Source organism: Anoplopoma fimbria, chromosome 6 (genome assembly GCF_027596085.1).
Source record: "Anoplopoma fimbria isolate UVic2021 breed Golden Eagle Sablefish chromosome 6, Afim_UVic_2022, whole genome shotgun sequence".
NCBI lineage: Eukaryota > Metazoa > Chordata > Actinopteri > Perciformes > Anoplopomatidae > Anoplopoma > Anoplopoma fimbria.
The window spans coordinates 6456059-6469400 of NC_072454.1; the positions used below are offsets into that span (position 1 = coordinate 6456059).

Below are 13342 nucleotides of genomic sequence, written 5' to 3' on the forward strand. Positions count from 1 at the left end.
TTATACTGAACCTGAGTTGATGAACTTACTTGCTTATCAGCTCTGGTAACGGAGATGGGAGTTTCCTCTTTACCACAGATGCTGTGAGGTCCTGAGGTGAGGTCATGTCAGGTTACGCTGAGGAAAAGGGGTTTTCCCATGATGCCTTGAGGGAGCAAGGAGACGCTGCAGAAGCAGAGAGACTCATCACACACCAACGTGGATCAGTGACGCCTGAAGAAGCAAACGGATTACAGAGAAGCGACTGAAGGCACTTATACATTAACACTGTTTGTACAGAATGAAGAGAGAGCATCTTAAATATATCCTTCTTTCTAATGACGACTTAGTTTATCAGTGAGAGATTTACTCTGAAGGCTCCATAAAGTCTACATGTATGAGAGTTTCTCTTCCTGAGTGATTTAACACTCCCAGAAGGTCTTGTTTTTGCTGATAGTTAATAGCAAACTTCTCACCTTGATGTGATGTACCACATTCAACAGACTTGCTCTTAAAATGAACATTTGCACATTTTGCACTTTAACACAATTCCTGAATAAATACTTAATGAAAATGTTAACAAAATCAACAGCTAACAAATTAGATTTAAAAAGTTCAAAAATCAGAAAAAATAAAGTAACATAAAAATGTCAACAATTAAACTTTGTGTTTTTCACAACTTGACCACTAAAAAGCACCAAGATCAGGAATTATGCTTTCTCTTTTTTTTTCTTTTTACTTTCAATCTCAGAAAACAAACACAAACATACAAAACCAGAACATTTCTTTCTGTAACTTCAGGCAATGTCGTAGATATGAGAATGATTTACGTTTCATGATTATGAGCTGTTTTTAATTACAGTCTCAGTCCTGTCTATCTAAAGAACATTTCTCCGCTGTGATTTCTCAGCTCTGATGTAACAATTTTTTGGTGTTTTTTCCCTGCGTGTGAGAAAGGCACCAGAAACCTGTGACCTGTAAGGAATGGATAACAAGGAATAAATTCATAATTAAAACATAAATGAAAATAAACCCATCAACCCCAGTCAAAAATACACTCCCAGTAGAGTACATGAAATGGTCCTCCTTAATGAAAAGGCTCCATGTTTAATGTCGTAATAAAACAGATTCACTGTCATTAATCTTTTTCTTCACAATCCTCCAAATTCAACTTGAGGAGAAACAAAGATCTGAATATGTCTGGAGGGAAAATACAAAACAAAAGAGTCTGTTGATGAGAAAGTTTTGTGCAGAGCTGCTGCTGATCACATTCAGGAAAACTTTTTTTAAAGAGAAGTTTCATTCTGTAGACACATACTCTGGGTCAGTCACTTAACAGAAAATTAATCAGAAACAATTTTGACTCAAAAAAAGGTAAATATAAAAAAGAAAGTGTTGATTCCTGCTCCTGAAATGAGACATTTTAGAATTGCTTCTTTTTATTTGATAGCAAATTAAAAATCTTGTGTTTAGGACCGTTGGTTGTACAGTTTAGATGTTTGTTTTCTAACAGATATAGAACAAAAAACAAAACTTAAAATGATATAAACAATTGTGCAATTCAAACCCTAAACGTGCTATGATCAGAATGATTTTAATTAGATTTTTCTGAGACAGATAGTATTCTGTTATTCTAGATGAGACAGGGTGATGTATTTCATTGTGTTCATGTTTTTCTTACTGCATGTGTGTCTTCAGCAGCAGCTCTGCAGTCAAAATGGTGAAATTGAAGTTTTGAAGTTAAGAGCAGAAAAAAACAAATGTAGTTTTTACCCAAATTTAAATGTAGTTGAGAAGGAGCAACTTAACCGTTAACATGTTTTTCTTTTAACACAATTTTTCCTGTTTAAATGCTGATCAAGTGGCTGTGAAACACTCAGAACACTTGATCACCCTCAATTTTAAAGAGCAAATATTTTCTCTTTAATATCATCATTTGTAAAATACTAGCATATCATCAGTGTGCTGTCACCTCTGACCTTTGACCTCCAGGCTTGGAGGTTTTAACTGTGAATCTCTTTGGATTCTAGTGCCTTTTAAATGCCTGACATTTAAAAATGTAAAACTGGATTCTCATTTAATTCATCACTTTATTACCTTTCACCAGAAATGATGTTTGAAGAAAATCGTTTCCTCACAGCGTTTAAAAAATAACCGTCAGCCTCACATTGAGGATGTTTCCTGATAATAATAATAACAAACAAAAAAAAAAAAAAACAGACTCAAACATACCAAATCCAACCACAGTCATCCTTTTGGTCCCCAAAATAAATACCACAACATACTCGCCGCCTCTCTTCTAAGGTCATGGAGGCTCACTCTACAAGACTTAAATCTAAAGTTACCATCTTGTCGTCACTCAGAGTAAATGCTGTAGCGTCGGCCGTCCAGCCGGGACAGGAATAAAAATCTCATCAGAGTTTCAAATATCTGAACTGAGGTGTGGAGAAACTTGACCTTCATCATGAATGAAAGCGTCTGAGGCGGAGTTCTAGCGCTGCACAATCAGGGTCGGTATTGTCTGTACTGCGACTGTGGAGCCAGAGGGTTGCCGGTTCCAAACCTGAGCGGTGCCGTCGACCCTCCGAAGGCAGTTCTGTAGCTCTGAGAGGAAGGCAGCCCTCTCGCGCCGAGTCCAAACCCTGCACCGAGACCCTGCGCTCCGAGTCCCAACCCAACACCCGGCCGCACCAGACCCTGATTCAGCATCCCCGTGTAGGGAGACGCTCCGTAGGCGAGTCCCAGGCCTCCGTAGGGCCTGTGGGTGTGGTGTCCCGGGTTGGGCAGGACCACTTGCTGCACATTCCTCCCCGGTGTCTCGAAGGCGAACTCTGGTGGAGGGCTGCTGGGTTTGGACGGCGTGGAGGTCAGAGGGTCCATCTCCCCTCCTGAGGTCAAGAGCGGAGGAGGCAGGGAGGAGGAGGAGGAGGAGAGGGTGGCGTAACCGTCATGACCCAGAGGGGGAGCAGGGGAGGAGGAGGAGGAGAGGGTCCCCGTGAGGAGTGGTCTGGTCCAGTCGTCTTTGAAGATCTGGACGGTCAGCGTGGAGACGAGCGGCAGCAGCCGGTTGGTGACGTGAGCCAGAACCAGCTGCTCGTTGGCGTCACGGCGGATACGAACGTGTGCAGAGCCGGCCTGAAAGACGGAGGTGGAGGAGGGAGAGAAGGGGAGTGAGGGAGGAAGGGACAGGGGACAAAAGGTAAATCAGTATAATGTGGTTTTACATTTAAGTACTTTCAAAGCAATAATTAAAAAGGTGATTTACAAAAACAGATAAAATGTCAGACATGACCAACTGCTTGTTTAAGAAAAAGCAAATAAAGTATTTTCAGAACTCTTCTTCGCTTCTTCTGAGAGTTTAGTATTTACAGACACAAACATCAAGTCTGTTCTTATTTAAAATTTTAAGACGGAATGAAAGAAGATGTCGTTTTTTTATTTTGGGTGCAAAAGTTACCATCTCGTTCCCGACAAATGATCATCTTGTGCACAGAAAATAAAAATAGTATTTCTTTCATGAGTTTGGGGAGGAAGTTTTAATCCTGCGCAAAAAAAAATATATATATATATATATAAATATATACACAATTGAGTGGTGGTAGAATGGTGACTGTACATATACACATATGTATTTCAGCGGTGAATCTATAATATAAAGTAGTGCAGTAACAGTATGGATCATTATGTATATATAGTAAAGCTATAAAGGATGCATTCAGGTACAGTATTGAGGGAAGGTCACCTGTGTATTGGCAGAACTCTGAGCCCAACACACAATCACTGTATTTACACACAAAAAACTGGAGAATGAAAAATGAAGTTGTTAAGTAATTCATCGAGACGGACGGATCGATTTAAATAGAAACAGATGTGTGTGAGATGTGGCTGAGACATAACAGTTTTTTGAAAGAATTAAATCTAATCTATCAAATTTGAAAAAGTACGAGCTTTTATGAGGCAACAAATATTTGATTAAAACATTTAAATCAAATTGTTGTTGAAACTTCCTAAAGACTAAATGTATCATTAAGAAGTAATTCAAGCGCAACATCAGGATCATTTGAGTTCAAATAATTCATCTAAAAAATGATTACATTATCAGGTTTTATGAATGCTTTGTTTAACTCTTTTTTAAAAAATGTTTTAACTCAGCTGCTTACATCATCATCATCATCATCATCATCACAGTGACCTTCATCACAGCACGTCTCCCCTCAACATTTAGCCTTTAACTTCTAAATCTGACCTTAAAACAAAGAACTGAGTTCCTCATTTTGTCCTTGCCGGCTAATTTGAACGTTCACATGGGAATATACCGACCTCAAAAAGACAGAACACACACACACAGACACACACAGACACACACACACACACACACACACACACACAGACAGAGAGTTCCCCGTGGGGCAGAAGTGCAGTCAGAGGGTCAAATCAGTTTGGACAGCTGCTCTGTTAGCAGTGGGCAAACAACCAACAGTTGTGTAACAGCAGCAACATCAGTCACAACAGCAGCAGCAGCAGCAGCATCGATAACATAAATACCAACAACAATAAACGCAGCATCAGGCCTGATGTAAACAGAGGACGCTGCTCCACCTGCAGGTACAACTGGTACCTACACCCAATCACTCACACACACACACACACACACACACACACACACACACACACACACACACACACACACACACACACACAACACACACACACACACACACACACACAGCATCAAATAGCATCAAATAGTGATTAACACAATCACTGTAATTAAGAGAGACAGAGGGGTCAATGCATGACTTTACATGACTGACTTTCCACGTCACTCCACCAAATCACTGTTTGAAAAAAGCAATAAAAAACTGTCCAGTAAATGTCACATATTGACTCCATGACATCCACTCCTCTTTTTAGAAAAACAAAACAAATATCAAGATTTTAAAACTATTGAAGTGCTAAATTTGAATCACATTCTTACATAAAACCAATCAGAGTTCATTTTTCAGAATTCTGGACTTCCTCGGTAGCCGAATGTTACGGCGCTCTGCAACCTCCCCGACTAAATTTGAGCCGCACAACCTCTGCTGCATTTCATAACCCCCCCCCCCCCCCCTCCCCATTTTCAGTCAGCCTCGAAACAAAAATGCAACCTGGAAAAATGCAAGATGAGCGGAATTCAATCGTAGGAAAATTATGTTCTACTTTGATTTTATTTTTGGCCATGTTTTGAATAAAAAACTGGCACGTTAGAAGAAATTGTTTAAGTAACAACATTATTGTTGCAATTGTTTTAAACTTACTTTAGAGAAGATCATCACACTGACAGTATTACAAGTTAAAGGGACAAAATGCTTTTTCTGCAGATATTGGAAGAGCATTGTGCCGCAACATAGTCTGTCTACACCTGAAGATGATACTTGAAAGATAAACAACTCTGAAAAAATATAATAACACCACAAAATTCAGAAAAGCCACACTTATATAAATAGTTAGGGACATTATTTCAACCCTAAATTTCATGTCTATTTCAATAACTCCTGGTTGGTCAGGCGGGACGGCCTCTTCTCCAATGTAATAGTAGGGGAAAGTAGCTTCCAGTTGGACTTTGAAATCTACAATCATGAATTACTTTTATGATATGTTCTTGCAGGAAAAAGCCCAGGTGTGTCCCGCTTCATTCGCTGTGATGAAGGTGTAGTTAGAGGCAGCTTGACCCCTTCATTAGAATCTGAATCGCTGATGTAAACGTCTGTTCTCAGGGTTTATGGTGAGTAAGTGATTCATGTACAGTGCATCTTGTGACAGACACGAGCGTCAGGGTTAAGGTGCTTATCACTTGGCTCCAACAACGAAGGTTCGATTCCCGGTCGGGGAAGCTTTGTCACATTTCACACCCCTCTCTCCCTCTCTCTCTCCCCACATCTCCTGTCTGGATCTCTACCACTGTTTTTAAGAGCTCCTGTTGTTGAATATCATTTGCCAAACTTCTATTTCCATCAAGAATTAATCCTTCAGGATCACAGCAGTTTGGTTAAATTAGCTACAATTAAAAATGTGCATTTAATACTTTGAAACAACAAGAGATACAGATGTTGGTGTGTGTGTGTGTGTGTGTGTGTGTGTGTGTGTGTGTGTGTGTGTGTGTGTGTGTGTGTGTGTGTGTGTGTGTGTGTGTGTGTTTTATGTACAGGCTGAATTTGTTGTGTATATTGTTTGTTTGCAGGGACCTCAGTTGCCCAGAAAGCCAGCTGGGCTTGTTTGCTGTCGCTACAACAAAGTGCAACACGGACGTCGACAACTCGACAGAGACAACAGCAACAACAACAGTGTTCCCTCCAAAACAAACTGGAGAAAGAGAGAGAGAGAGAGAGAGAGAGAGAGAGAGAGAGAGAGAGAGAGAGAGAAAGAGAGAATATCTCCGCATGAATGACTTGTTCCTTCTTTTCGTCTGGCTGAACAAATCCCTGCAGATCGTCATTTCGAAACCGACGAATGGCGGAGAGGGATGAACGAGACAAAGGTGGGGGGAGGGGTGGGGGGTGGGAGAAATCTAGAAACAAATACAGAGACGAACAAAACAAACAAACTAACAGGAGGGCGGAGAAGGACCGAGGGAGAGAGAGGATAGGGGAAAAAAAGATGGAGCGAGTCGGAGAGTCAGACCGAAAGATTGAGAGAGATGTGATTCTGAACATGAGAGATATCAACCAGGAGAAAGTGGGCTCAAGTCCCAAATCTCAAAGCCTCAGGTGCACTGTGTGCCAGTTGTTTTTATGTAAATGGCTTTATTGTTAATTTGTTTGGGAAGTTGCTGCCTATACATATGATAAAAAGTCAGCCCCGGCACTATTAAGTCCCCTAAAAATACCTCCATGTTTGCTCACAGGATGCATTTTCTTGAATCAAGTTCATCAAATGGCCACAAACTAATTAAGGCAATTAAGGCATAATAGGTCCGACTGGCTGGTTTCTGGAGAAGTAATGAAGCTGCTGTATGCACTTCATACTCACAATGCACAGAGAGCTGACCTCCATCATTGGCAGCTACATCCCCCAAAAATACTATTTCAATAATTCCATAATTTCAGTAAATTAGAAAGAGCTTTTTAACCGACAGCTACAAATATCTAACATGAAAGACCAGCTTCATTTCCATTTATCCTTTTGCTGAGAAACGTACCAGAGATCCGAAGCCGACAGTCCAGAAGTGCTCGTTTCGAACCTCCAGCACTCCTTCCAGAGTCGACACCTGATTGGCCACAAAGAGGAGCAATTAAACAACAACAATCAATAGGTCATAAACATAACATGCTGTCAAAATCAAGCCAAAATGATCTTGTTTTGATGTGATTTTGAATACATTTGGTTTTCAATCCTGTTGAAGTACTGTAGCTGCGTATGGAGAATATAGAGTCTCAAAGAAGGATGAGATTTATAACATTAATTTTTAATCAGAAATGAAGCGTATCATTCCGCAAAAAAAAAATCTGAAGATTTAGCACAAAACTGAGCTCATTTCTTAACACTAATGCAATAAAACAGATTTCCCGATCTTATATGACTCTGAAATCAATCCTCTCACCTCTCTGAGCAGTTTGTCTAGCTGGCCGATGACGGGTGACGGCGTCGTCTGTGTATGAAAGAGGACATAAACATGTTAAAGTCACGCTTCCTGATGTCGGACTGTAAATACAGCACGAACAGAGAAAGATGTGTTGGTCTTACCTGAAGCAGCACTTTGCCGCTGTAGACGCTCATGGGATACATGGTGCCAAAGGTCATGAGCGCTATGGCGACCGCCGACGCTGTGTCCACCGCGTTATAGTTACTGAGCACACACACACACACACACACACACACACACACACGCACACACACACACACACACACACAACATTAATAACTAGTGAATATCTACGCTGGTGAGCACCTACTTAACGACTGTAAGGGACCATGGTTGCTAAGTGGTATTGTTATGTTGATCTGTCTGTCCTCCACATAATTATGGAAGAGATTTGATTGTTTTTCATAATCTGAGTGAGTGGAAACATGTGAATCTTTTTTATCATCATCACCGTTAATGATTAAAGTCACTTCAGTTTTGCCATTTATTTAAAAGTCTCATTTCCTGTCCCGTCTCTACGAGTTCTTTCCCCTCTGGCGTGTTTTTGCATCAGGACATGTTTTAAGTTCAGAACGGATAAAGATCAGGACATTTCAAAGCAGTGAGAGGGAATTTCCAGCAGCGATGGAAACATGACATCACCCGATATGAAGAGAGAATCCGTGGTTTAAAATATGCTGGTTGTGAATTTTGGGAATTTACCAGTCACAGAGAGAGAGATGAGTTCTTACTTGATTTCTATGAGCATGTAGGTGATGCAGAGCGACAGAGCTCCCGCCATGTTGATCAGGACAAACGGATTCATCCGAGGCAGCAGCACGCTGCTCAGACCTGGAATGATGCCACACAAACTGCGCACACGCACACACACGCACAAACAAACCAAACCAAAACATTGAAACAGGATTAGTGTACATGATCACCTCCAGATTTTCCCATTTAATCAACTCCAAACTGTCTTAAGCTTAGAGAAAGGGTTATTCAAAATATATAAAAACTGTTATGAATATCATCATATAGAAAAGTCACTGACACCTGGGACATTGTAGGAAAAATGCTTTTGAAAAGTCGAAAAGTTAATTTTAGATCAGCATCAATTCAAGACACATTTATCATAGACAAATTAAGAAATGTAGAAAAGATCAGAGACATAAATCATTCTCTTTTTAACTTTAGTTCACCGTTTGAACAGAAAACGAAGCCGATGGATTTAAAATGTTCCTGGATGAACATATAATGTATGTTTATTTAAAGATGAATAAAAGTAGGTTTACAGGAAATGTGTGTTATTAATTGTTATTCATATTTTTGTTAAATCACATAAAATGAATGTATTCTAATACAGCAGTCCTGCAAATAATCCTACCTTCATTAAGGATATAACATTAAGTTCTCCAGAAAATTGTATTATTTTACTTTTGTTTTTAATCCAAATGTGTTCAAATCTTTGTGGTCAACAGTTTCTCCACTAACCTACGTAAGTCAAACACAAATAATACGGAGGTCGATTTATATTTGAACTTCATACAAACAGCTTCTCTTCTATCTTCTCCCTCCTTCCTCCGTGTGTTTATGTTTGTCTCACGGATTAGACCTTTAACCCGATCACACGTCATAATGGACTTTAGGGGACTTGAACTGGAGTTGATGGGATCATCGTTGTTTTGTTTCATGTCATGACAGCAGTCTAAGCTCCGACAAACCTCCTCTACAAAAAACCTGCAACGAAGAGTGAAGGAAGCTCTGCAGTCCAGACAGGAAAGTCCCTCCTGAATAAATTATACTAATACAAGTCTTTATAAAAACGCTTTAAACCTGATCGGGTGATTGTGAAGTAGTTTATTTCATGCAGTTATAATATATCTTGTTTCATTTTGGGTGCTTTGTGTGTTAAACTCTTGACTGTTTTTGCCTTTGTTTTACTCAAAATGATGAACGAGTGTTTTGTTGTTTGTTGTAACATAACCATATGACGCAGAGGTTTAAGTGAAGCTCCGAAAGACAGGAGAAATGGCTGCTTAAAAAAAGCAAACTTTTATGCTCCCTTCTGGTCCACCCTGCGAACAGAGTCATAATTGATTAAAGTACCTTATTAAATACTGGTGTACTTGTTGTAGGAAATGAGGGACAGAGTTTTTCTTTCTTTGTTGTTTAAACCTTAACATTCAACGAAATAGTCAAGATGGCGATTGTCATTTCAAAGAATGTAAGGTAACATCTTCATAATGCCTGGAGAAGATTCATTTAACTCAATGTTTGCTACTTTTTTCTAGATAAATTAAACAATGACTCATTATACTGAATAGTCATTTTAGCACTGCACAAAACTACAGAGCACAGGTGGGATTAAAATAAAACAGTTTGCTCAGGATCAGGACAATGTTTGCTGTTACACTGAAGTGAATAGAAGATTCATGCCATATTGAAATTAAAAGACTTGGCTAAATGATGAAGAGACTTAAATTAACTGCAAAAGTGACCAGCCCCATTGGATTTATTAGCACTGAATAGTTAATTAATCTGTTGAAAATGTCATTGACAGAAATGAGAAAACCTCACTGATTCTCCAATGTGATTATTAGCAGGATTTTTCTCGTCCTTTGTGTGGAGAAACTGAATATTTTGGTTTACTCTGTGAATGTAAAAAAAGGCAATATACTTGCAGGTTAATTACATTAACCTGCAAGTATATTTGGGCCACGGTGTCGTCCCAGATATGAACATGACATGTCATTTTTGCATTCCGTCTTGTCACAACTTTTCTTGTGTTTTAATCATGGTGGGAATGTTTCGTCTTAATTCTAGCAACCATCAACAGAGGTAAACGATAATGGTGGTCTACAGAGCAGCACATGGAGAGCAGATACATAGTTAAGAGTCTTGATCAAAGGCACATCAGCAGCAAGTGATGCATCACATGTGGTTTAATGCAATCTGATGACATGACGTGATTCAGCACATGAAACAGTTACGTGGGATGGTTTAACGACGTAGCGTCCCATGACACAGTGTGCATAGCCTGCCGTTTTTAACGACAGCTGCATGGTCTGGATGAGATGCGGATTTAATCAGTGGGACTTGACTGCTGTTAGTTTAATTGGACGGGGTCAATGAGGACACACATCAATACCTCCTCTTCCATCAACTGAACAAAACAAAGGCTGTAAAACACCATTGTTTAACGAGCTGAAATAAAGTACACTGGAAGAGAAGTTCTCTAACTTCTACGAAAAATTGAATACATTTCTTATCTAGATTCATGTAGTTGTGTTGAACAAAGAAATCAAGACAAACACAGATGTATTAAGGCTCCTGCAATTCTAGAGAAGAATTGGCTTGCCAAATACAAAAACTTGGCCATGGCTGTTTTCACTCAGTGTCACTTCTTGATACTAGTGCAGCAATCTGTCCTAAGACCAAGAACATTGTCAGAACGTCCTTCTTAAGATACATAGTTTGCAGGGAAGACGGTCACTTTAACCAGTTCATAAAAAAACCCACAGAATTGAATATTGACTAGCATAAAAGTTTATAATTGTTTCCATCCCGTCAACGTTTGCTAATATTTCTGTGGCCATTTTTCTGAAAGAGAAAGACGACATCCCCATTCTTAATCCTGTCTGCAAAGCCATGATGGACTTCAACCAGGTAAACAGCCATCAATAACTCTTAATATATATTAGGGATATGAGTTTGACGACCACCTAAAGCCTGACCCAAATATTTATCTTGGAACAGAAAAAAGAAGATATTGCTACTTCCTCAAATTGCCTTTTCCTGACATCCGTTATGACCCCGTGGTTGGCCTCAAACCTTCAGCTGATTCCCCCAAAAACTCTAAACAGAGCCGACCCAGAACGTTCTCTGTGAAACACACCCGACCCGGCGTTCCTGGAACCGATTAACGGGTCAATGAACGCGACTCCGGGGCGAATCGGCCCGGTGCCGCATGTCAGATTGAATTTCCCATACGTCAAAGGGCAGCTCTCTGAAGCCGCCGCGGCCCGATGGCGTCGAACGCTGTCACAAACACGGAGAGGAGCACTGTGGCTTGGCGCCGCAAGGGGGGGGGGTCGTCATTAGATAACGTTTAAAAAAGCAAAATGGTGACATGGACGTCAACACGTAATTAATGTCAAACATGTCATTCAGAGAGTCACATGCCACGGGCACGACTTCCAAAAAACTGAAGAACTGGAGAGGAGGAGAAAATATTTGGTGGTTATGAAAGTTGCGTCCAGCTTCGTTTTAATTAGGGATTATGAGTCTGGTTAAGACGGACAGCAGAGACAGACAGTTGGGATGACGTCCTCAGAGACAGACGGTGAATAATGGAAGGACTGCCGAGACCGTACGACAGCAGATGTACGAGCACGGATTGTGAATCACCGCTGGACGCCCAGTGTTCGTATCAAACCCAAAGAGTCAGTCAGTAACACAGAGTCCTAAAACTGAGCAATGAGTCACAACCTTTGAGCCACGGGGGTTCGCCTCCACTGATTTTGGATGCTTTTTGTCTTTCCCTGCAGGAATTTGGATTTTCAGGACACAATGTTCCCATGTTTGGCTCTGGAGGCTAACATACATCTGTTAATATTTGTTAATAACTTTGGCTTCTGAAGCTTCGTACTGTAGCATTATCTTTCTACTTACATTCACTGCATTTGGTTTGAAAAGTCTAAGGATTTGATGATTGATCTAGTTAGAAAAGTTTGTTACGGGAATTATTTACTTAATGTAACTAGAACCCAGTGACAAAGATGAAACAAAAAAACATTAGATACAATGATGATAAGAGGAGCAGGGGAGGTGAGGAAAAGAAAAACAGATAGAGAGACAGGCTAAGGAAGGAAGGAAGGAAAGAAAGTAAGAGTAGATTCTGGGACGAGTTTGACAATCCCAGCCATCCCATAATCCCTCTTGATGCATTGATATAATTTGACATGTGACCCTGTGTGTATGTGTGTGTATGTGTGTGTTAATCCAGAAACGTTGCAGACAGAGAGCGAGGGATTTAAAACGGAGAAGCAAACATACTCTTGATACTCTGCTCTGTTGGCTCCACACTGGACTGAACTACCTCTATTAACTGTACAGTTGTATTTTGTGTGATCTGTTTGGAACATTTTAGACAACACACAAAATGAAAGATCTCCCCCCCCAACCCGTCACTACGACCTCCAGTCTGTCACCGTAGCATGAGAACGCTGTCATGGGCGTCTGGGAGGAAACACATGAGAATCGTGTCCTGGAAGCATTACAAATATTGCAGCGAGTGTTGTCTGCATTGAGTTTGTAAAAAGGGTAACCAGACTCTGGAATGCTTTCAGGTCAACAGTGTTCTGACTCAAGAACAGTGCGTTTCACACGAGAACTTGAAAAAAAAAAAAAAAAAAAAAAGTCCTTTTCTCTATAGCCCACTTTACTATGGAAGCAAAGTCTGCTGAAAAGTAAACCAAAACATATCTATAACACCTAAATAACTTATAACACTATAGAGGCAGATGTTTCCATTATTATATTTTTAAATAAAGCAATGTGACAAGAATAAGGATTTTTGTTTGCCAAACAATTTTTTTTTCTTAAATAGCTGTCTCCCTTCTATCCTCTGGCAACTTTCACAAACACACACACACACACACACACACACACACACACACACACACACACACACACAGACACACAGAACTCAGGCTTCTGGCTGGTGAGGTTGAGAGAGCAGCAGGCTTTATATAACCC

General features: G+C 40.2%; 1 protein-coding gene across 1 annotated transcript in view; it reads right to left on the bottom strand.

Moving 5' to 3' along the window:
* Positions 1–699: 699 nt before the first annotated feature.
* LOC129092039 (zinc transporter 6-like) overlaps positions 700–13342 on the bottom strand; it is a 29333-nt gene continuing 16690 nt past the window's right edge. The window contains exons 7-11 of the mRNA XM_054599791.1: positions 8335–8454; positions 7705–7807; positions 7562–7609; positions 7160–7228; positions 700–3114 (exon numbers count right to left, since the gene is read on the bottom strand). Of these exons, the coding sequence (XP_054455766.1) occupies positions 2485–3114; positions 7160–7228; positions 7562–7609; positions 7705–7807; positions 8335–8454 (970 nt within the window). The 3' untranslated portion in view covers positions 700–2484. The remainder of the gene's footprint in view (positions 3115–7159; positions 7229–7561; positions 7610–7704; positions 7808–8334; positions 8455–13342) is intronic.